The following is a 23,579-nucleotide window of genomic DNA, read 5'->3' as shown; positions in this document are numbered from 1 at the left end:
CGCAGCTGCCTCTGCGCGTCCTGGGAAGGTACATAATTGTCGCCGCCGGAGACGACTCGACGCCGCTGAGATCGGAGATCAAGCTCTGACAGGTCGCACGTCGCTCTTTTGACGCCGACGTGACTCACCCGTGCAGATCACATCAGGACACGGTCTCGACGCGCTCGGTACGACGCCTGCGACCCGTCTCGGGACAGGTGGCACGACGCTCATCGCGCCCGCCAGCGCTGCCATGCAGGCTGCCACGACGAGGTCGAGCACGCTTCTACACGCTCGCCCAGCCTTTCTTTCCATCCCATTAGGCAGCCTGGGAACGGTGGCGGTCAGAGGCAATACGAGGGGTGGTGGAACCACATGTCACGGCTACTGCCGGCTCGACCCCACGATAGCCTCCGAAGGCTGACTTTGCGGCACCATCATCGGACGATGTAGACGAGTTGGGTCGCTTTCGCGGTAGCCAGATGACCTCTCATACTAGGAGCATCGGCCATGGCGGCAGGGAGCGCGGGGGAGGGCGCTGGAAGCAACACGGAGCTCCGTTGGAGACGTTTTCAAGATTAGCGTGTCAGAGTGAAATGGCACTAGCCCCAGAGAGCTGGCCCCGCCCCCGGGCTGCCAAGCCGCAAGCCGACACGTGTGCGGTGTGGAAAGGAGCGTGGAGAGGGCCGGGAGACTCAACTGACAACACGCGCCTCTGCGCAGGAACGCGCTCTCGCAAGCTTACTCGTCATGATGTTGTTAACGCGCAGCGGCAGAGAGAGAGTACGGACAGCTCAGCAATGCGCCTCCCGTCAAGAAAGCAAGAGAGATCGCCCCCGCGTGGGCGCGTACTCCCCGTCTCGCCCCAGCTCGTCCAGCAGAGTGCCCGAGCCCGACTTGTCCGCAAATCCGTCCGACTCACCAAAGGTGCCCGCGCCTGGCCAGATGGCGGCCGCAAGGGAGAAGATGCGTTTGCCTGCTGTCGACAGAGGCCACCGATCAGTCGCGTCGAGCATTAGGGAGCCGTCTCGTCGGCCATGGTATGGCTGGACGACACACGCTCGGCAGCTCGGCGGCGGGCGCACTTGCCAAGGCGGCGGCGGGCACTCGGAGCATGCGGGTCCTCTCGGACGGTCGCGCAAGTAATTTGGCGGCGAGACCTGGGCGGCCGCCCTGCGCGGGCAGTTGTCGGTGCCATCGCCACAGCGCCAGTCGATGGTGGGGTCTCCGACTTGCGCCGCTGCGCCGACAATTAGCGCTATGAAGCACGCCATCACGATCGCAAGTCCTACCAGGACGCGGTGGTTGCCCCCTAATTCCGGCGTCCTTCCACGCGGCGTATTTGTGAGTATGGCGAAGAGGGCGGACAGAGCACCGGCAGCTCCGGGGTGCTTGGCAAAGAGGAAATGAGACGTTTGACTTATCCCTCATCGCGTACCACTGTACGTGTCGTCCTGCTACGCAACACCTTCCGTTGGTTGGCGAGTCTGGCAACCGACCGTCCGTTACCTTCTTCATCAATTATTTGTGGAAGAAAGAGACATTTGTAGCCTGGCAACGTGGCGTCGGTGGGCCACCTCTACGGGTTTGGAAAGACGCTCTAGACAAAGCGCGTTGACGGGCTAGCCCGCCACCCACCCTGAGCGATAGGCGCGCTGATAGTGAACCTGAACTGACCCCGTTACTAGATAGGTTAAAATCGTTCTTCTAAAGGTATATGGCTCCCCCGTTGTCCGCCGCTTATCCCCGTGACCTGGTGACCTGCGCAAAGCTGTGGGCCGCTCCCAGTGGGGTCGCTGTTGGCGCTGCCACCGCAGCTGCGCTGCGCCGCCGCCGCCGCCGCACGGCGCCAGCGCGGCCGCCTGCCTGGTCTGATGTCCGCACAGTCCGTCCGGGCGCGTCGAGAGTGGGAGGCTGGTGTGGCGTGCAATCATGAGACAGCCGCATGGGTCGCAAACGCTGGGTACACAGTGCATCGCATTTCTCGCATGAACCGTCCGCATGTGAATCCGGTCCAGAGTCCACACTCTCTAACTACTGACATAGAGTGCTGTACGCAACGGCCGCTTGGGCTTCGCGGTTGGTTGTGTCCCGAGATCTTCGTGTGCTTTTAGCTTACTGGGAGAAAAGGGAGAGGGGGTTGTGTTAACTAGGCCCCTAAGGGCCCTACGCGCGGCGCGCTCTCTCTCTTGTGTGTGCATTTGTGCCGCGAAGCCGAAGGAAGCGACTTCCCAACTTCTCCCCGTGATTAGAGGCTCTTACGCGATTGTCATACACGCAGTTCCCTCCTCGCCGCCATCTGGCTCGCCACCGTCCCACGGCCGGGCCTCGCCACCGGCCAGCTGCTATTGCTGCACTCTGGCGCTGGCGTGGCGTGCTTGTTGAAGCGGAGCGCCGCCCACTCGCGCAGCTCGGCGACGCATTTGAGGTGGTGCTCGGAGGAACCCTGCACGACGATCTGCTGTGCGAGCGGCACGCTCTGCAGAGCGAGGGGCGCAAAGTCCGCCATCGATCGCGACGAGAACAAGATTGGGGACGTGGGAGACGCGTCCGGGGAGACAGGGACGTGCCAGCCCAAGTTTGCTGCACTGTGAATGGCCACAAATTTGGTTTCGGCGGCACCCTCGACCAAACCTTGCTCAAGGTTCTTGGGTGCAAAGAGCGCGGCCACAAGTCACAGGGCCCGCTCGTCCATGCGACCGGCAAAGGCTGGGTCAAAGAGCACAAGGGACAGACAGTTCTACGACGCGCTCCACAAGAACGGAATCGTCAAATTTGTCTCGTCGAAAGCCAGGGCGGCATTGCGCCGCCAACCAAGAGAATCATCTTCAACTTCGCCAAAGAGGTCGGTAGCCCGAGCGCCGTCGACCGCACCGACTACGGCACAGCCTCCTCCGGCAGCGCCGGGGCTTCGCCCAGCACCACTCGCAACAGCTCTCTCGCGCCGCCGTCTGTGGCGATCCGATGCGCAAAACATCAACAACGCTGCTCGCAACATGCGTGTCGCGCACTCATTCATGACCGACCTCAATGTCCCTCCCCCCTCCTCGCCACGCGGGCCTTCTAGGCCCGCGGGTAGTCTCCCCCCATCCCCAGGGCCTCCAGGGCTCGCACCTCAACCTCTCACAGACCAGCGCACAGCGCCATAGGACGTATTTTCTTCTCAATAACAAGGCTGTGAACATATCAGCCCTCGGCGCCACCCCGACGCACCTCACCCTACATCGGTTATTCTTTTTCTTTGAAGGCAGAGCTCGCTGGTGATGCTTTTCGCTGCATAGATGGGACGCGGTGAATAACAGCCCCAGGCGGACTGGACACGGCCGGCGCCGTATGGGTGGATGGATGCGGGACAGGAGATGGCGGCATGCTATCCGCTGGAGCGACACACAGACACACAAACTCACAAGACACTCAGTCAGCTGGGCATCTATCTGTAAGAATAATGTATCCTCAAGGCAAATCTGCCGTGAATACTCGAGTAGCAAGCAGCGGCGTCTGCTCTCACCACAGAGATTAGAGAACGGCATGCAAGAGCGCGACGCACAGCGGCTCAGCGGGCTCATCTCGCACGACAGCGGCTGGAGCCCCGACGAGCTGCTCAGGCTCTTTGCTGCCCACAGCACGAGCATCAACCACAGGCACGCTGCGAACCTGTGGAACAAACTGGGCAAGAAGCGCGTTGAGCGGCGGCACGAGGAGCAGCTGGAGCGGCTGGTGCAGCGAACGCTCGAACTCATCCCTTTTTGCGATGCACGCAACCTCGCAAACATCGCTCACGGCGCGGCCAAGTGCCGGCTGCCAGCGAGTGTGGTGAGCTCGCTGTTCGCGGCGATTGCGGAGGCGGCGGTGCGGAAAGGGTTTGCTGGCTTCAAGCCGCAGGAGCTGGCCAACACGGTGTGGGCGTACGCGAAAGCGGGCGTGGCTGCGGACACGCTTTACTCGGCGGCGGCGGCAGAGGCGGCGGCGCGCGGGCTGGCCGGCTTTACGCCTCAGAACCTGTCCAACACGGTGTGGGCGTACGCGAGGGCGGGCGTGACTGCGGACAAGCTCTTCGCGGCGGTGGCGGAGGCGGCGGTGCGCGGCGGGCTGGCCGGCTTCAACCCTCAGGACATGTCCAACACGGTGTGGGCGTACGCGACGGCTGGCGTGGCTGCAGAGACGCTGTATGCGGCGGTGGCGGAGGCGGCGGTGCGCGGCGGGCTGGCCGGCTTCACCCCTCAGGACATGTCCAACACGGTGTGGGCGTACGCGACGGCGGGCGTGACTGCGGACAAGCTCTTCGCGGCGGTGGCGGAGGCGGCGGTGCGCGGCGGGCTGGCCGGCTTCAGCCCTCAGAACCTGTCCAACACGGTGTGGGCGTACGCGACGGCAGGCCATTATGACCAGGCATTGCTTGCCGAGTGCTCGCGCGTGATTGAGGTCTCGCTCGCGCGGGATCCGTCGATGTGGAGCGAAGAGGAACGCACTCAGCTTCACCAATGGCAGCTCTGGGTTTCTCTGGAGCGAGGGGCAGACGCGCAGCAGCACCTCATGATCTCCGAGTCCCAGCGCAAGCTCTGCCGCGACGCCATGCAATGCACGCAAGCCATCATTTCGCGCTTTCAGCGCTCTGTTGCAGCTGCACTCGCCGCCGTGTGGGGCCCGGGCTTTGAGGAGGAGCATCTCGAGCCGCGCACCGGCTACTCTCTCGACCTGGCACTGCCCTCCTCACGCGTCGCGATCGAGGTGGACGGCCCCTCGCATTTCCTGCTGCCCGACGGCCGGGGTGAGCGCAAGCCCAACGGGCCCACGCTGCTCAAGCGGCGCCTCCTCGCGGCGGCCGGCTGGCGGGTGATCAGCGTTCCATTCGACGAGTGGGACGGCTTGCGGTCGGCCAGCGCGCGGCAGGCCTACCTGGAGAGGGTCGTCCTGCCGGAGATCGAAGAGAGCGAGGTGGCGGCGGCGGCGGGCACCGCGGCGGGGAATCAGGCGGCGAAGGCGGTGGAGGCGGCGGCACAGGCGGCGGCGAGGGCGGAGGCGGAGGCGGAGGTGGAGGCGGAGGCGGAGGCGGAGGCGGAGGCGGAGGTGGAGGCGGAGGCGGAGGCGGAGGCGGAGGCGGAGGAGAGGAGGAAGAGGAAGAGGAGTGTGAGGAGGAGAGAGAGGAGGAGGAGGAGGCCGTCGGTGGTGGTGGTGGAGGAGGAGGAGGCTGCGCCTGCGGCGAGGGGCTCCTCTCTGAGCTGGACCGTGCTCGTCTCGCTGCTGCTGCTGCCGCTCCTCGCCGTGGTCGCCAAGAAGCAGGGGCTCGGCCTCGCGCTGGGCGGGGCAGGCTCGAGGGCAGGAGGCCCCTCCTCGCGCGCACGCGGCAACGCTGACGCCGGGAGGGCCGCGTCCGACAAATCTCGCGCTGACGCCGGGAGGGCCGCGTCCGACAAATCTCTGCCGTGCGTGCAGTGGGCGGAGGCGGGCGAGTGCAAGCGGAACCCGGACTACATGATAGTGCATTGCGCCGCCGCGTGCAGGGTCGCCAATCGGGCTCGGAGGGCAGGAGGCCCCTCCTCGCGCGCACGCGGCGACGCTGACGCCGGGAGGGCCGCGTCCGACAAATCTCTGCCGTGCGTGCAGTGGGCGGAGGCGGGCGAGTGCAAGCGGAACCCGGACTACATGATAGTGCATTGCGCCGCCGCGTGCAGGGCGGCGCAGTGACGCGGTCATGGGCGCGTTTGAAGCACAGAGGCCGCAGTCTCCAGCTCCGCAGGACCACGAGCAGGCGCACATCGATGCCCTCGCGGGCGACGCGGCCTGTAGGTAAGGTAACGGTACGGCTTCTCGGTGGTAGGTAAACTTCTCGGAGTTCTCGTCCACACACCTGACACACGAGGTGGCTGGTTGCTGGCAGACTTGTTGCAAAAAGTCTGGCTATCTACTCAAAAAAAGTGACGTAGAGCACCCACTTTTTAAGCGTTCGGGGAACACACAAGTTCCGCCTGCGTGCGCCGCCAGCTTCTCAGGGCCATCGCGCGAAAAACGACGGAGGAGATGCATCCTAGCTGTCGCGTGTCGCCACCGAAGGCGACTCGACGTCGCTGAGATCGGAGATCAAGCTCTGACAGGTCACACGTCGCTCCTTTGACGCCGACGTGACTCACCCGTGCAAAGCGCATCAGGACACGGTCTCGACGCGCTCGGTACGACGCCTGCGACCCGTCTCGGGTCACGACGCTCATCGCGCCTGCCAGCGCTGTTGTGCAGGCTGCCACGACGAGGTCGAGCACGCTTCTACACGCTCGCCCAGCCTTCCTTTCCATCCCATTAGGCAGCCTGGGAACGGTGGCGGTCAGAGGCAAAGCCTACGAAGGGTGGTGGAACCACATGTCACGGCCACCGCCGGCTCGACGCGACGATAGCCTCCGAAGGCTGACTTTGAGGCACCATCATCGGACGATGTCGACGAGTTGGGTCGCTCTCGCGGTAGCCAGGTGGCCCCCCATACTAGTAGCACCAGCCATGGCCTCAGGGAGCGCGGGAGAGGGCGCTGGGAGCAACACGGACAAAAAAACATCAAAAGTGGTCATGTTCACACCACCCGTATTTGCAACTAGTCGGCAGCCTGCTGGTGGGGGCAGTGCCAGTGGGGCAAGGCCGCAAGGGGGGGCGACCCTCGCGTCTCCACGTCCTGGAGCACCTGGAGTGCAGACTGCAGTTGGCAGCCTCACACCCAGGGCTGGGGAGCTAAGAAGCTCACCCAGCGGGGCCGGATGATCGGTATATGGGTATCGGTTGCGCTTGCGGGCTCAAGAGAGCCCTTGCTAGCTATAGCCCTGGGGAGTGCGCGGTCGCAGGGCCATTTAACACGGGTCTCCGAGGGTTAGCCCGCGCTCTGGGTTTCCCCTAGCAGCGAACGCCCCCTCTACTCGGTCTCCGAGGGTTGGTTCTGCGCTGCCGGGTGTTTCCCCTTTAGCTGCAGAGCGCACCCTCTACTCGGAGCTAGTAAAATACGAGAATACTCTGCTCCGAGGGTTGGCCCCGCGTACCAGGTTTCCCCTTAACTGCAGGACGCCCCCTCTACTCGGGAGCTAGCGATGAGGGAGGGTGTAGAGGATGTAGAGTGTAGAGCGCTGTGTAGAACTGTAGAGCGCTGTAGAGCGCTGTAGAGCGCTGTAGAGCGCTGTAGAGCGCTGTAGAGCGCTGTAGAGCTGAAAGTTCCATGGAGTTGATTAGCTAGGAAGGTGAAGAACAGCTAACTAGCTGTATATAGTCGCGCGCGATCTGCCGGCGTGCGTATGAGCTCACTAGCTAGAGCTCACACTAGAGGTAGGTAGGTAGAAAGGTGAAGAACAGCCAGGCTCGGACTGGACACCAACGCGGTATGGGTGGGGACGCAAGACAGACTAGAGGCCGTCATCGCATCGCCCTGGGACCCATCGCTGACTTCTGACTGTCGTTGCTGTCTTTCCCTTTCTCGACTGTCTGAGCTTGTGCGTCTTCCGGGGTTGTGTTTTGTTTGAAGAGAATTTTACAACAAAACTCCCTCGCACGACACTAGGCAGGTAGGTAGGTAGAAAGGTGAAGAACAGCCAGGCTCGGACTGGACACCAACGCGGTATGGGTGGACGCGAGACAGATGATGACGACACGCACGAGCGACACACAGACACAAACAAGCTCACTCACAAGACACACAGCCAGCTGGCGAGTGAACGCCGTGCAGGCAGCCCGTGCCTTTTGGTGTACCCCGTTTGTGCCGCGTCCTGTGCCCCCGAGTTCATTTTATAAAAAAACTACCAGCTGGCTGCCACATAGGCACGGGACTGGCGCGCACTGGCACTAACACAACTGTGAAGAGAACAGCTCGAACCCAGGGTCGACTCAGGGTGGCGTGGCGTTCAGATCTCGCAAACGCGCCCACCCCGCCTCGCCGGCCATGTTCGCGCTCATCGCCTCACTGCCGCTTGCCGCGCAGCCTCGCACCTGCTGGGAGATGAAGCCCGGCTACAATGCCATCTCGCGCCTCGTGGCGGCGCCCGGCAAAGAGCGGCGGCCCGACATCTTCTTTTTCGGAGAGACGGGCTCGGCGGACGCCTGCCGCGGCGCGTGCGAGGCGGAGGGGCCGGGCTGCGCCGCATTCGCCTGGATGGGCCCCGGCAAGCGCGGCGTCTTCGGAGGCGCCGACAAGTGGGCGCGTGGGTGCTACGGCCGCGGCGCCTCCACGCGAACCATGGTGCCAGACAAGGAGCGCGTGAGCGGCGTCAAGGTGCCGTGCGACCAGCTCGCCGACGGCGACGCGGCCGCCGGGCAGCAGCAGCAGCAGCAGCAGCAGCAGCAGCAGCAGCAGCAGCAGCGGTATCAGGAGCAGCAGCAGCGCCAGCAGCCGCAGCAGCAGCGCCAGCAGCAGCAGCCTGGAGGTGCGGCGCGGGGGCCTGGAGGCGGCGGCGGCGAGGCGAGGCCGGTGTACGGGCTCGAGGCGCTGCTCGGCGACGTCGACCCCGACTCGGTCCAGCAGCAGCCGCGGTATGCCACCGAGTCCGGAGCTCAGGCCGCGGCTGGCGGCGGGGCACAGGCAACTGCGACGTCGGCGGGGAGGGCGTCGGGAGGAGGAGGAGGCGTTGGCGGCGGCGCGACGGGCGGCAGGCAGGAGGACATGCAGGCGCTGCTCGAGCAGCTGTACGGCAAAAAGGCCGGCGGCGCGGCCGCGGGTGGCAGTGCGGCTGGCGGCGCAGCAGCTGGCAAGGCGGCGGCGGGCGCGGCGGGGGCAGAGTCAGACGCCGATTTGATGGAGCTGCTGTACGGCAAGAAGAAGACGGCGGCCGCGGCGGCGGCGGGGGCAGCTACTTCGGGCGCGGCGGGCGGCGGCGGCGCAACGCAGGCCGCGACGGCTGGCGGCAAGCAGGACGAGATGCAAGCGCTGCTCGAGCAGCTGTACGGCAAAAAGGCGGCCGGCGGCGCGGCGGCGGCAGCTGGTGGCGGCGCGGCTGGCGGCGCGACGGCGAAGAAGGCGACGGAGGCGGACGCGCAGGCGGCTGTCGACGCCGCGCAAACCGCAGGCACGCGTGCCAAGCCCCGCCGTTTGCAAGCCCGTGTCACGAACCCTTGTCAGCGGCTCCGGGTGCCGCGCCTGTCGCCGGCGCCAGCGCCGACGCCGATACCGACTCCCGTGCCGGTGGGCTCGGGCGGGCCCGCAGTGTCAGCTGCCGAGCCAGCCGCGCGGCGCTCGCCCTCCCTCGGGAGTGCGCCCACACCGTGTGATTCGAACACGAGCGCAGCACACGGCAGTTTTGGCCACCGGTCCCTCGCAAGCTGTCCTCGCCGCCGGCCTCACTTCCCCCACCCCTCTCCCCAGCTCTTGCCCAGCCCTGCGCCCTTCGCCCCCTCCCGGCAGGCGTGCCGCTCAAGACCATCAACGCCGTCGTCGACCAAGTCAACAGCGGCAAGATGACCTTCGACGATTGCGTCGCCAAGCTGAGCAGCCTCGTGGCGGCGCAGAAAGGCCCCCGCTCCCTCCCCCCCTGCCGCCACCACCACCCCGCCGCCTCCACACCCCACGCCTCCTTTGCCCCCCCTTCCCGCCCCACCCCCCGCGCCTCGCCACGCGCTCCTCCACCCCCGCCCTGCCCTCCGCACTCCCCTCCCCACACACCCTCACCCGCAGACGCTCTGCACGCCAGGTGCTGCAGCCACCGCCGCGGCGGGAGCTGCCGGGGGCGCCGCCGCCGCTGCCACAGGTGCGCTGCCGCCCCCCTCCCCCCCTTCCCTTCACCCGCTCCCACAGCCGCCTCGCACCGCCGCTTCCTCCGCACTCTAGGCGCGACGGCGGGCGGCAGGCAGGAGGACATGCAAGCGCTGCTCAAGCAGCTGTACGGCAAAAAGGCGGGCGGCGGCGCGGCGGCGGCCGCCGGTGGCGGCGCGGGCGGCGGCGCGGGCGGCGGCGCGGCGGCGGGCGGCGGCGCGGCGGAGCCTGACTTGATGGAGCTCTTGTACGGCAAGACGAAGACGGCGGCGGCGGCGGGGCAGGCGGCGGCGGGCGCGGCGGCGGCAGAGTCAGACGCCGATTTGATGGAGCTGCTGTACGGCAAGAAGAAGCCGGCGGCCGCGGCGGCGGGTGGGGCAGCCGCTTCGGGCGCGACAGGCGGCGGCGGCGCAACGCAGGCCGCGACGGCTGGCGGCAAGCAGGACGAGATGCAAGCGCTGCTCGAGCAGCTGTACGGCAAAAAGGCGGCCGGCGGCGCGGCGGCGGCAGCTGGTGGCGGCGCGAGCGGCGACGCGGCCGGCGGTGCGGCGGCGGGCGGCGGCGCGGCGGAGCCTGACTTGATGGAGCTCTTGTACGGCAAGAAGAAGACGGCGGCGGCGGCGGCGGGGCAGGCGGCAGCGGGGCAGGCGGCGGCGGGCGCGGCGGGGGCAGAGTCGGATGCAGGTTTGACGCAGGGTGCGGCGGCCGCCGCACAGCAGCAAGCGGCGCAAGCGGCGCAGCAGCAGCGCGGCTTCGCACGCGGTGAGTCTGTTGTCAGCCGCCGCCAGGCCGCCGCCGCCACGGCTGCCGCTTCTGAGCCGGTCGCGGGTGGCAGTGCGGCTGGCGGCGCAGCGGCCGGCAAGGCGGCGGCGGGGGCGGCGGGGGCAGAGTCAGACGCCGATTTGATGGAGCTGCTGTACGGCAAGAAGAAGCCGGCCGCGTCGGCGGCGGCGGGCGGGGCAGCCGCGTCGGGCGCGGCGGGCGGCGGCGGCGCAGCGCAGGCCGAGGTCGTGGACGCGGCGGCGGCGCCGCGCGCGAGGCCCACGCCTCAGCGCATGCAAATGCGCGGGGCGAGAAAGCCAGGCATGGGCGAGGCTGAGGCGCCAGCCGCCGCGGCAGCTACCCCGGCCGCGGCTGCCGCCCCTGCCGCCGCCGTCCCCGTTGCCGCCGCCGGTGATCGGGTTGCATATTCCGTCGACGCTGCGGCGCGCAGCGCACCGGCTTCCGAGTACCCCCAAGCGGCCGCCGCAGAGGCGCGACTCGCGGCGCTCCAGCGCGAGATGGAGGTTCGGGGGGAGGGGACGGCGGTGGGCGTCTTGAGGGGGGGAGTTCGGCACTGACGGCGCGCGCTTCCCGCCATAGGCGTTGCAGCGCGAAGTCGAGCTCAAGCAGAAGCTTGCGGAGTTGCAGGCCAAGGTCGCCGAGATGGACGCAGGGCGGGCCGCGCCGACCGCCGCCGCGGCTGCCTCGGCGCCGACGACGCGCCCAACCGCCGCGGTGCCGGTGCCGGTCACGGCGCCGTCGCCGAGCATGGACGACATGGATTAGCCCTAGACGCATTTTCGGCGCGTGTTTCACCGTGTTATCGATCGTCCGGTCGACACTCGTCAGGAGGCGGACCCAGCGACAGGCCACAGCGCACATGGGCGGGTCTGAGAGACGCGTGGGAGCGCCGAAGGCATTGCAGTTTGCATGATATAGAGACGAAGAACGCAAAATTTATTGCGTCAAACGAAAGATGCAAGACCAACTCACGGCTCGGACGGGGCCCGGCCGGACTGCGCCTGGTGTGCATGGTCGTGTACAGGCCACGCTCGCGCGGGGGTGTCCGGTGAGAGGCTCCCATCTAAAGCCGGTTCCTGGCCGTGCCTCGCCTCTCCTCCCCGTCTCCCCACGGGCGCGCCGCGGGCCCATGGGGTGGCGGGGAGGAGGGGGAGCAACAGGAAGAGGCTCAAGCCGACGACAGCCTCGCCTCCAGTGCGCGGATCGTGGCCTGCGCGTTCGCCAGCTCCTCCGCCGTCGCCGCGAGCGCCGACTTGAGCTCGGCCGCCTCCGCGGCGCCACCGCCAGCGGGCTCGCTCGAGGGCTCGCCTGCTGCCGCCCGCGGTTCAGACGACGGCTCGCTGCTGCTGCTCTCTGTGCTCTCGGCGGGCGGACCGCCGCCCCCCGACGCCCACTTCTCGTCCCGCTTCTCGGCGATGCCGACGGGGGAGACGGCGGCGTCGGAGGTGTCCCACGCATTCCACGGGCGAGACCTGCACACACACGATGAGACGGGAGGGGGGGGGGGGGGTGAACCAGGGGGGGGGAAGGGGAGGGCCCCAAAAGGGGGGGGGGGAGCTAAAACGGAGACGCCGCGATCGGCAGTGGCCCCGCGCCCGTACTCTCTGCCCCCGCGTCGTCGAGCGCGCGCTCCCCGCATCTCGCACGATCTCGGCTAATCTGCGCCCGTCGTCGAGCGGGCTGTCCCGCTCGTCGCTCCGGACACTGGCCGGGCTGATTAGCCCTTCCTCGTCCCCGCGCGACCGCTCGCCTGGCACCGGCGAGCGGGCGGCCGGGTCGCGCCAGCCGGCGAGCGAGAGCGCCACCTCCTCGCCGGACGAGGAGTGGCGGCGCGGGGCGGGCCAGGTGGGCCGCGCCCTCCGAGGCGAAGAGGAGGCGGGGCGGGGCGCCACGGCGGGCTCGGGGTGGCTGCGCCGCTGCGCCGGCGCCACCGCCGCGCCACCGTGGGCTGCGCCGCCGCCGGCGTCCGTGAAGCGGAGAGAGACTCGGCGCAGCCCGGCCGTGACCAGCGCGACGGGTTGGGGGGTGGACGAGGCTGCGTCGCGCAAGCGGTACGCGGCGGCAATGTGCTCCCCCGCGGCGATCTCGCTCTCCGTCTCGTCAAGCAAGGCGCGCAAGTCTGTGTGGATGCGGTCGTCGCGGCGGAAGGAGGAGTGCGCCGAGCCGATCCCGCCGACGGGCGCGGCGAACGAGCCGCGAGACTGCCGCCGCAGCTCGGCCGCCTTCTCCTCCGACGAGAGGCGCGCGAAGGGGCGCCGCGCCTGTGCCGAGGGAAAAGGTGAGGGGTGAGGCGAGCACACCTCACTCCACGCGCCACGTGCACACGCGGTGGAGGGAAAGGAGCAGGGGCGCGCCTGATTGTGCGCCCTCGCCCTCGCCAGCCTCTCCGCGCGACGCCCCCCTCCCGCCTCGGGAGCCGGCAGCTCGGCCGGCTGCTCCTGCTCGGACGGCTCTGGCAGAACTGCGCCTCCTCCGCGCGCGGACTTGCCTCGCCCAGAGGTGATGGCGAGCACGCCCCCGAGGGCGAGCGCCACGCCGGCGAGGAACTGGAGCCACTGCTGCCACGGCATGCCGCTGAACTCGCGGTACACTACCTAGAGGGCAGACTCCGCAGGAGGCGTGTGAGGAGGCGCGGCTGGCATGTGTTGCGGCACACGCCGAATCGCGCGAGACCCCTCCGCCGACGATGGAGGCGAGGGTGAAGGTGCAGTAGTAGACGGGCACCACCTCGGTGTTGCCAAAGATCATCATCGCCCTGTTAAGGAAGTAGGCGGACCAGATTGCGGTGGTGACAATGATGGCGAGGAGGAACCAAAAGAGGTAGTGGGCGAGGGTGAGGCGGCACGGGGGGAAGAGCTCGTCGCCGACGCAGTGCGCGCCGGCGCAGTCGCCGCCGACCGCCTGCGTGAGCATGGAGGAGAAGCCGCGCGCCGCGATGACGGTCGTCGAGGAGATCATCGAGCAGAGGAGAAGCCAGACCAGGACGCTCTTTTGGGCGTACCGAGGCTCGACGTGGACGAGGAAGAGGACGACGGCGCACCAGAGCCCAATCAGGTAGCCGTACGCCGCCGGGCGCGCGTAGTACTCGCGCTGCAGCACGACGGCGTTGAGGTCCACCGGATCCTCCGGCACGGCGACGATGATGAGCACGACGCCGCCGACGATGGCGACCAGCCCAGCGGCATCCCGCCAGCGGAACGGCTCTTTGAGAAAGAGGACAGCGATCACCTCGTTGGCGACCACGCCCACCGACCCGACTGGAGCAACGACCGAGGCGGGCGCAAAGCCGTAGGCGAGCATGTTGCCCAGCTCGCCTCCGACATTGAGCAGGAGGCCGAGCCACCAGAGCGGCAGCTTGAGCATGCCCTTGACGGGCTTTCCGTCGGCGCCCTCGTTGCGCATGTGCGCCGTCTTCTGCACGTTGAGCGAGACGGCGATGATCACGTCGGCGATGACTGAGAGGACCACGCCCACCATGAAGGTGCTGGTGCCCGCCTCCTCCTCGCTGAAGGGCTCGCTGCTGCTGCTGTTGGCGCCGCCGGGCGGGACGACGGCGCACGTGCCTGTGCACACCGGGAGGGAGGGGCGCTCTCGATCAGATTCTGCAGCGCCTCTCGGGCGCGTGCGGCGGCATGGGCGCGCGCCGTTGACAGCGTCGCGCGTCATTCGTTGATTTGAGAACCGGGTCGTTGACGATTTTGAGGACGACGGTCTCGAGCACTGGAAGCGCCATCACAGAAAAAACATTTTCGTCCGATAACGATTGGGGTGGGGGCCCCAACTCGTGGGTAGGCCACTAGTTTATCGTAGGATACTCACGGATACCTCTCCTGAGTCCCTCTCGTGTGCCCTCGCGCACATCGCATGCGGTCTTCACTCAGCCTCCGCTGCTGTGAACACCAAACTTGCACTTCAGCTGGTGCGCGCTTTCGCCGCCTACTTTCGCGAGCGCGCTTGGCCCTCGCTCCTCATGCGCGGCGCTCTCGCTGCGCTCTCTCCCTGCTCATGGGACCTGATGCCGCGCCACCTCTGTGGCCGCTCGCAATCAAGGGCAACTAGCCACGGGCAGCGAGGAGCGCCCTAAGCAGAGCGAGCTCGCGCCGAATGTCCGCAAAGTACGCGTCGGCGAGCTTCGCGTACGGGCTGCCGGAGGCTGGCGCGGTGGCAGGAGCTACCTTTGAGACTGCTGTCGCAGCCGCCGCACCTCTGGGCTTGCACACTCCGGACTTGTGGCTGTCGCTGAAGCCTCCTCGCTTTGCGAGGTACTCGGCGAAGCTCTCAGCCTTGTGTATCGCTTGCTGCTTACCCTTGGGATCGCTCGGGTCGTAAACTGTCGGTGGCGGATCCCTTGTCGCTTCGCCACCGCCGAAGCCTTTGCCGCCGTGCTGCATCGTGACGCTGCACGGCGACGCTGCGTAGCGTGCAACGTGAGTCACTGGAGTTGACGAGGTCGGCCAGAGGCTCGAAAAGCCGGTGACGGACGAAATTAGCAGCAGCATCATGGGCGACGATCGGCCAGCTACGAACCACCGCGGCCCGGGTCAAAGCGGCGACGACACACTGCGATCGGCACGCCCACCACTCGCGCCGAAGGGAGTGTTGGGCCGATTCTGTGATTGCGGCTGCGTGGTCGCTCGGCGGCCGTCGCGTTCGGTCGTCCCGTGCCGGCCTCGGCCTCGCGGCCCTCGCACACCCTGGGTTCGTCCGAATTCGAATCGCCGTTGTGGAGTACGGGCGCGGCAAAGTCGGCGCCTCGACAGCGCCTCGACGGCGGCCGCAAAAGCCGTCTCCTGCACGTCGCCGCGCGGCCTCGAGGCGCCGCGAGCGTGTACTGAGGTCAGCACGACTCGCTCCGGCCCGAGACGGCCGACGCGCGCGCTCTCTCTCCCACCTCTCCATCCCGACGCTCCGCGCTCGCTGTGTCGCCCGCGATCGCGGCATAACCACCGAGCCGCAGCGCGGCGCTCGGCCCGCGCCGCCGTCTCACGAGCTCGTCTCTCGCCCGCCGCGCAGGCGAAAACCAACTCTACCCGCCCCTCGTGCCACTCTGCAGCCGCCGCTCTCGTCTCTCCTCTGTCGCTTCGCCGCGGTCGCGGCCGCACGGAGGTGCCACGGGCCGTGCGAGTGATACTCCGCTGCGTGCTGTCCGGCTCCATATACTGCGACTGGTGCGCCGCGGATGTTTGAGAGTGCGGTTTAAAAAGGTCCTGCCCCGCGCCTCCGCGGCACAGAGGCACTGGAGGCAAACTGCGGGTGAATAAATATTTTTGAACGGACAAACGCGAGCTCGCGGGGTCCACACGAAAGCACCGCTTGGCGGTGTCAGAACCGCCCTCTTGGACCCTGGTGGGCCGAATCTGCGCCCTCTGGGCCCCGGCGGCGGTCCCGGAGAGGGCCAGCACGCGGGCTCCGCCGACGCTCTCGCAACGCGGGTCGCGCCGCGCGCCTCCCGGACGAAGCGTGTTGGTGCGCGATGGCGATCCTCGCCTGCGGGGAGCGGAGCACACGCGTCGGATGGCGAGGGCAGCACAAATATTGCACTCACGTCCCAGTATGGCAGCAGCGGGACGGGTGGCGTGAGGACAGGGGGTGGTGAGGATGATTCCACAGATCTCGCTGAAAATGGCCGTGTCCTTCCCGGGGGAGGCAGGCGAGCACACACCTCGCGTCCGAGCGCGAGTCGACGAGTGGTCGCCGAGAGATCGCCGAACCACGTTTCGAGTGTGCGCGCCGCGCACATTGCACAGCTGCGGGTTGTAACTCGACTGCCGATCGCGCGCGCGGGATTTGAATGGAGCTCGCTGGCGCCAGTGCACGGCAGCACCGCCTAGTATCTCGGCCGGAACGAAGGAGCAGTCCCCAATCGACACGTTGAGGACGCTGGGCTGGATCTGTTGAACTGCCACAGCGGGCGGAGGCGCGGGTGCCAGAGGAGGGTGACGGCCGGCGGCGGCGTGCGGCGGCGAGTCGGAGGCGAGGGGGTGGCCCTGCCACGCGACACCGGCGCCCCGTCGGGACCCGCGCTGGAGCAGCTTCGGCGTCTGGCGGGGCTGCTGCGGCGGGCGGGACTGCGGCGGCGTACTGCGGCGCGAAGCGGCAAGGTTGGGCGGCGGCGACGGCGTGGCCGGCGATCGGCTCGGGGCGGCCGATCCGCCCGGTGACTGGGTCTCCTCTCCCCTACCCGCGGCCGGGGCGAGCCCGTCCTGGGGGCCCGCTGTCGTCGCCATTTCTGTCGATTGCGGCGGCGCCGTACGCCTCAACGAGCGGGTCGCCGAGCGCGCCGCGCGGCTCTGGGCGTGCCGCGTCGACCCTCTCGAGCGATCGGGCCGCCTCCGGGCGCGGCGCGTCGAACGGTGCGGCCGTCAGCGAGGAATCGGCCCAACACTCCAGGGCTGGGATTCGGCGCGGGTGGGCTCTCTCTCGAGGTCTCTGGGAGCCCCCCGGCGGATTCGGGAGAGAGAGAGAGAGAGAGAGAGAGAGAGAGAGAGACTCCGGCTGCTGCGGCGAGTGGCTTGCTGCTCGCTGCGATGGCGAAAAACTCGTCTCGTGGCACACCAAGGGCTTATGCTCTGTCGAGACGTGAGGCGTATGCGCCCAGGAGGGGAGGGTGCATGCGTAACGACGCTGCTAGAGATGCCTTTCGGGGCCCAGAGATAAAACTTCTGATGCCATGCGTGACCTAGTAGTGTCCCCAGCTATGGGCGTGTCCACGTTGGAGCCAGGTGTGGTGTGGACGCGAGAATAGCTCCGCCGTTCATGGAGGCAACCGATGCGAGTCGACTGGTGTGTGTCGTCGTGGTTTCGTATCAAGAATTCTCTCTCTTCTCTCTCGGATTCGGGAATCTGCTCCAAGAGCCCAAAATCCCAATGGGTCCCTCGAGGGGTACCCTGGGTGGGCGGGGCCTCTACTTGCCAGGGGGCAAAGCACCGGGTAGTCTTCACACCAGCCAGCCCCCTAACGCGGCCTCGGGTGGCGTGCGTGCGGTGTGTGTGTGTGTGTGTGTGTGTGTGTGTGTGTGTGTGTGTGTGTGTGTGTGTGTGTGTGTGTGTGTGTGTGTGTGTGTGTGTGTGTGTGTGTGTGTGTGTGTGTGTGTGTGTGTGTGTGTGTGTGTGTGTGTGTGTGTGTGTGTGGTCCGGCTTGAACGACACCGGGAGCACTTTGAAGTCCCCATTGTCTCCACACGTCGACCCATAGAGATGTCCCCACCGCAGTCGGATCTCCCCCACTCGTAGTCTTGTCGGCGCGCTTGCCTCGTGTAGGACCGCATTCAGCTCTACCTCTCTCCTATCCTCCTCCCTTCTCCCGACATCCCCCCCATCACACTCAACTCTAATGAAGCATAGACCCTCATCCTCTCCCCTCTCCTCCCAATCTTCCGTGATGGCCGCGCATCGACATAGTATCCACCTGTCCTCTCGGCATAGCTCCTTGATAGACGCACCTATTTTGGAGGGATGAAGCCCCATCACCCTTCCCGTTACCTTGGCTACCTCAAAGGCCTTACTCCAGTCCATCTTCGTGCCCCTCTTCCTATTGAAGAAATAAGTATCTGCGTTTCTACCCAGACGAGTGAAATTATTCTCGTCCACCATCCGATTGACAAACTGGTCATTGACATGTCCCCTCTCCCCCCCAAATCTGATCAGACGTCCATTGGCGTCACCACCGACACAGTGAGCATATTCGTTGAATTGGCTGACAGCTTCGTAGATTGCATCATGAACCTTCCCTGCATTTGACCTTGCTTTAGACGTGTCCGGACAGTAGTAGGCGGTGTAGACCTTTAGCGAGTCGTCCACCGTACACCTCAGAAGTACCGACAGGACATGTCCCGCAGTTCCCACAACACTTTTCCCCACTTGAACGAAGAGGTTAGTACGCCACAGAATCAGTACTCCACCTTTGGTCCTCCCACCAGCTCTTGAGGGCCCACCTTCCACCCCAGTGTGAGCACCCTCGATCCCAAACCTCCTGAAAAGATTGAGGACGATTTCACCTCTCCGCGCCACCAAGTGCGACTCCACCACCATATAGACTCCGCTCCCTTCCTCCAACCGCTGTTTTACTTTAAGCTGGACCACGGACATCTCCACCTGCCCATCTTTTCCGTCTCCCTCGTCGAAGTCTGCCATAGCCTCCCTGTATGAACTTCCTCCTTTCGTGGCCATGTGACGTCGTACTGCATTAGGGTTTGGCACGAACAGAAATCCATTTGCGTTTGCACACTCGACATCTATCTTCTGTATCATCACTTTTGTTGCTGCATTTCCCGACGTCTCATCCGTCGTGTGCTCCTCTCCAGCTGCCTCTGGTCCCGACCCATCCACCCGTTTACCCACTTGCCCCGCTCCCTCCTCCTCAACCCTCTCAACGACCATTCTTCCCTCATCTCCCCTCTGTTCCACCAGGTACTCAAGCCTCTTTGTCGCCGCAGCGCACTCCATGCCCTCCGCCTTCCTCCGTCTGACATATCTGGCAATAGCAACCAGTTCATCCGTTTTTACCACATTCCTGCCCCATATCGTTTGTCTGTACCGTCCCTGTAACGTCCCAGTCTCCCCCATGAACTTCGCTGGACTGTCCTTGAACTGCCCATATTCCTGTTCGAACCTGATCCCTCTAGCCTTCCTCCTATCCTCCTCACTCATCTGTGCACTCCACCTTTCCATAAGCTGACCGTCCCCTCTCCACCGTGCCCACCTGCTTATGCAACCCCAGTCGTAGACTCCATCCACCACCACTGACGCACCGGTGCCACTACCATTGTATTGAGAAGGACCTGCCTGCTCATCAACCATCTCCGCCTCGTCTCCACCATCTGGGGGTGAGGGTGGGGGCGACGCTCCTCTCCACTCCCATTTTGAGCTTCCACTCGGATTATTACTGATATCTACGCCCGAAAGTCTACGTCCAACAGCACAGGCCCCTGGCTGGCATAGTGGGTTGGTTGACCGCTCCACCACCAGCTGGCTCCTCGTTCGAACCCCGTTTGTTGCATCTGTCAATTCATCCCTCCACGCGCGCTCACGCCACGCCCCACGCCCCTCACTGCCCTCAGCCCGCAGCCCGCAGCCCGCAGCCCGCAGCCCGCAGCCCGCAGCCCGCTGCCCGCTGCCCGCTGCCCGCTGCCCGCTGCACTGCTCAAAGCCTTTTTGTATGTCCATCTCTCCATCCATAAACCATTGATGAATCTCCTTTGCCAACCCTCCTCGCCCCTTTGACTCCACCTCTCCTGCAGTCCTCGCTGAACTCCACTGGTATTTAGGCGCTGATTTTGTTGCATGGTCCCCACGACCTGTCTCCACCCCATTGTTCGTGTTGTCCCCGGTAATTGGCTCATCCTCGATCGCCTCGTACACCCCGTTTGTGCCATCGGACCCTTCATCGGCCGGGCTCAAAGGAGGCGCTCCGAGAGAGACACCTGCCATCACTGTTTCGGCGAAAAAAAAGAGTCTCTATATCTCTCTCTCTCTCTCTCTCTCTCTCTCTCTGCTGCAGTGCCAGTCCCGTACCCGGTGTCGTGCGCTCGAAATCCGAGAATTCTTTTCGGTGCCGGTTCAGCATCAATCATGCACCGACCGCACTCAGGCTGGGCCCAGCGTTCGCCGAGCGGGTCGCCGCCGCTCGAGCTCGTCGTCTCGTCGTTGCATCACTCGGAGGAGATTGCTTTCCGCGAGCAGCTCGACTTTATGCCCCACTTTTACCGACACAACAAGCGCAAGCCGACCTTCAACAGGACGCGTGGTGCGGCGATCGGAAATGCCACACTCACCTTGCCGAGCCTTGCCCATATGCCGAGTGAAGGCGCACGGACATCAAAGTGTAGCCAGCGATGCCGTCAGATGGCGTCACACAACCACGACACGTCCACGACACGTCCACACGGCAAACGCCCACGAATGTCTCACAGGCGACGCGGGAGCGGGTTCGACGCGCGAGGCGGGCGCGTTACTCAGCTACCTGCTCGACCGCCTCGAGCCGGGAGGCGGCTCATCGCTCCCCGCGGCGAGCGCCTTCTTGCACATCGACACGGCGCTGCACAATGTCGTCTGGCCTCGCTGGCTCGGCCGCCAAGATGAGACACACCCGACACACACGGCCGCTAAGATGAGACACATCCGACACACACACCCGAGCGCGAGCTCGCTAGTCCTGCACTTGACACGAGTCAGTCTGAGCCAACTATTCGAGCAACCTCGGCCGCACCTCGGCCGCACCTCGGCCGCATCTCGGCTGCACTTTGGCTACATATCGGCCGCACCTCGGCCGCACCTCGGCCGCACCTCGGCCGCACCTCGGCCGCACCTCGGCCGCACCTCGGCCGCACCTCGGCCGCACCTCGGCCGCACCTCGGCCGCATCTCGGCTGCACTTTGGCTACATATCGGCCGCACCTCGGCCGCACCTCGGCCGCACCTTGGCCGCACCTCGACTGCACCTCGGCTGCACCTCGGCCGCTAGGCTGTGTGTGTCGCGGGCTGTAGGCTCGCCTGCCTTCGCCCAAACTTGAGCGCGCCCCTCGTCTCCCTCTCGCCCGCCATCGTCCCAAACTACAACCCGTCGCTCCTCTCGTGAGCTCAACGCCGAGATTGTGGCGAGATATAGCAGCTGGGCCATGCTGCGTAGCCGTGGTCCGGGGATTCACAGGCATCTGCCACCCGGTCACAGTATTGGCTCGGGACGTTTTCACAGCAGTGTGGAGTAGGGCATCGCCGGATTTCTTTTCCGGAGTGTGCCCGCGTCCCAGACTTGAGTTGTATATGCCACCCACACCCAGTGCACGGCCGAGTGTGGCTGCAAGTGCCATCCGCTTCCCACGGCGCCTCGGAAGCCTTCGCTTCTCGGGGCCTCACTGCGGTCGGCCTCCCCGGCCTGCGCCAGATCTCGTGCACCCTTCCAGGAACCTTCCGGGACCCTTCTCGGAGCCTTCCTGCAGGCGCGCCAGCCTGCTGCTCGGCAAGCTGCGCGGTCCCGCGGCGGCTCGCAGTCCTAGATACCGAGAAGACGGAGACGCAGAACCGCATCCCCTGTATCGAAAGGTAGGGTAGGTGTAGGTAGAGAGGCGGACACAGCACAGCGCTTGCCAGAGACTGACACCCGTACGAGTGGGACACAAGTGAGGCGGAGGGACGGCCGCTATGGAGGCGGTTGTGTGTGTGTGTGTGCGGTTGTGTGTGTGTGTGTGTGTGTGTGTGTGTCTGTGTGTGTGTGTGTGTGTGTGTGTGTGTGTGTGTGTGTGTGTGTGTGTGTGTGTGTGCTATTTGTTTCGGAGGGACACGACACCGGCGCGCAGGCTAGACACGCACAGCTAGCCAACTCTACTGGGCTGCCACCCACCCTGGCAGAGTGATGAGGTCCCACGTTCCAACCAACACTCGAGAGGACGCGTGTTCAGCTGCATTCGGGCTGCACTCGCCACACTCGAGGTCTGGCGCAGCTCTGTCTCGCAGCCTGTGCCTCCACGCGATGTGCTCGGAGTGCTCTGCCGTGCTCCTCATCGGATCTTTGCTCACTGGGAGAGAGAAATCTCGTCGCATCTCATCGTAGGCTCGCAACCTCTCCCAACATCTCCCCATATCTCCCCATATCTCCCCATATCTCCCCATATCTCATCACCGTAGGCTCGCAACCTCACCCGCAAGCGAGGCGCGCCTCCTTGCTGCTTTCTGTGGGTGCCTGGCTGTAGTGCGCAAGCCTAGCGGTGCCCCGCTGCAAGCGTGCAAACCCTAGCAGTGCAGCCCGAGCAGTGCCCGGCTGCCGCGCTGAAGCAACCTAGCATAGATCTAGGCTGCAGCGTGCAACCGTAGCAGTGCAGCCCGAGCAGTGCCCGGCTACAAGCGCACACGCGCCATGTCTTGCAGCAGCCGTAGCAGCAGACGGCCGCAGTCCGCCGCGCGGGTGTCCTGCACGACGTTTGGCCTTCGCGGAGCACCGCAGGCACAGCCCCGCGCGGCGCTCGATCTCCCCACATCTCCCCGTATCTCCCCGTATCTCCCCATATCTCCCCGCAGGCACAGCCCCGCGCGGCGCTCGATCTCCCCACATCTCCCCACATCTCCCGACATCTCCCCATATCTCCCCGCAGGTACAGCCCCGCGCGGCGCTTGAGTCGTTTGGCCGGAGCCGCGTCCAAAGCGCGGCGGATTCGCTGAACCAAGCGGGAGGGCCAGGCGGCATCAGCCCGTTGGGAGAATCAGCCGTGATCACCCGAGATCACCCGAGTTTACCCGAGGTCACCCGAGATCACCCGAGTTTACCCGAGATCACCCGAGATCACCCGAGTTTACCCGAGGTCACCGAAGGTCACCCGAGATCACCCGAGATCACCCGAGATCACCCGAGATCACCCCGAGATCACCCGAGATCACCTCGAGATTACCTCGAGATCACCCGAGATCACCTCGAGCTCAGGCGGCCTCAACCCTTGGGACTTCGAGCTGCACTACCACCGCGCCGGCGCCTAGATGCGGGATATCTCCCCACATCTCCCCGCATCTCCCCATATCTCCCCATATCTCCCCATATCTCGGCGCCTAGATGCGGGATATCTCCCCACATCTCCCCGCATCTCCCCATATCTCCCCATATCTCGGCGCCTAGATGCGGGATATCTCCCCACATCTCCCCGCATCTCCCCACATCAAGTCGCTCGCTCGACAGGACGCACGCACCGATAGATAGATAGATGGGAAGGCGAAGCACAGTCCGACCAACGACTGGGACACCAACGCGGTATGGGTGGGCGCTAGACGGGAGATGACGGCACCGGACTGCATTTCACGTCATCGGCTATCGCAACCGTGCCATTGCGCTTGTCTCCACACCTAAGCAACTGCAGCAGCGCCGTCGGGCGGGTGGTTGCCGGCTGCAGCGGGTGGGTAGTAGTAGCGGCAAGCGACGCTTCGAACGCCGTAAGTACGCTGGTGGTTGCCGGCTGCAGCGCGCGCGAGCGTGTGTGCGTGTGGCGTAGGCGCCTTCGACGCGTCGGCGAGCGAGGTGGCGCTCGAGGCTCACGCGCCGCACGTAGGAGATGTGGGGAGATGGCATGGCGAGATATGGCGAGATACGGAGAGAGATCTCGGCGCCGTTCGTAGGAGAGAGCGCCAGTACT

General features: G+C 65.8%; 3 protein-coding genes across 3 annotated transcripts; 2 read left to right on the top strand and 1 right to left on the bottom strand.

Annotated features, from left to right (window-relative positions):
- Positions 1-3,507: 3,507 nt before the first annotated feature.
- On the top strand, positions 3,508-5,664 carry EMIHUDRAFT_106715 (hypothetical protein; the record flags this gene model as incomplete). The annotated part of the gene is made up of 2 exons (XM_005759162.1): positions 3,508-3,696; positions 4,369-5,664. 2 exons carry the CDS (start codon positions 3,508-3,510, stop codon positions 5,662-5,664), a joined length of 1,485 nt encoding a protein of 494 aa, XP_005759219.1.
- Positions 5,665-7,882: 2,218 nt separating this feature from the next.
- EMIHUDRAFT_218872 (hypothetical protein) lies at positions 7,883-11,341 on the top strand (the record flags this gene model as incomplete). Its single annotated transcript, XM_005759161.1, has 7 exons — positions 7,883-8,212; positions 8,399-8,469; positions 9,003-9,118; positions 9,338-9,429; positions 10,381-10,506; positions 11,048-11,101; positions 11,297-11,341. 7 exons carry the CDS (start codon positions 7,883-7,885, stop codon positions 11,339-11,341), a joined length of 834 nt encoding a protein of 277 aa, XP_005759218.1.
- A 28-nt stretch (positions 11,342-11,369) lies between these two features.
- On the bottom strand, positions 11,370-14,201 carry EMIHUDRAFT_453405 (hypothetical protein; the record flags this gene model as incomplete). The annotated part of the gene is made up of 6 exons (XM_005759160.1): positions 11,370-11,940; positions 12,212-12,276; positions 12,475-12,696; positions 12,769-13,062; positions 13,142-14,031; positions 14,120-14,201. The coding sequence occupies 6 exons, from the start codon at positions 14,199-14,201 to the stop codon at positions 11,637-11,639; spliced, it is 1,857 nt and encodes a 618-aa protein (XP_005759217.1). The 3' UTR covers positions 11,370-11,636.
- Positions 14,202-23,579: the final 9,378 nt, after the last annotated feature.

The sequence above is a fragment of the Emiliania huxleyi genome (genome assembly GCF_000372725.1).
Source record: "Emiliania huxleyi CCMP1516 unplaced genomic scaffold EMIHUscaffold_81, whole genome shotgun sequence".
Taxonomy (NCBI): Eukaryota; Haptophyta; order Isochrysidales; family Noelaerhabdaceae; genus Emiliania; species Emiliania huxleyi.
This window is presented reverse-complemented; position numbering and strand designations above follow the sequence as displayed.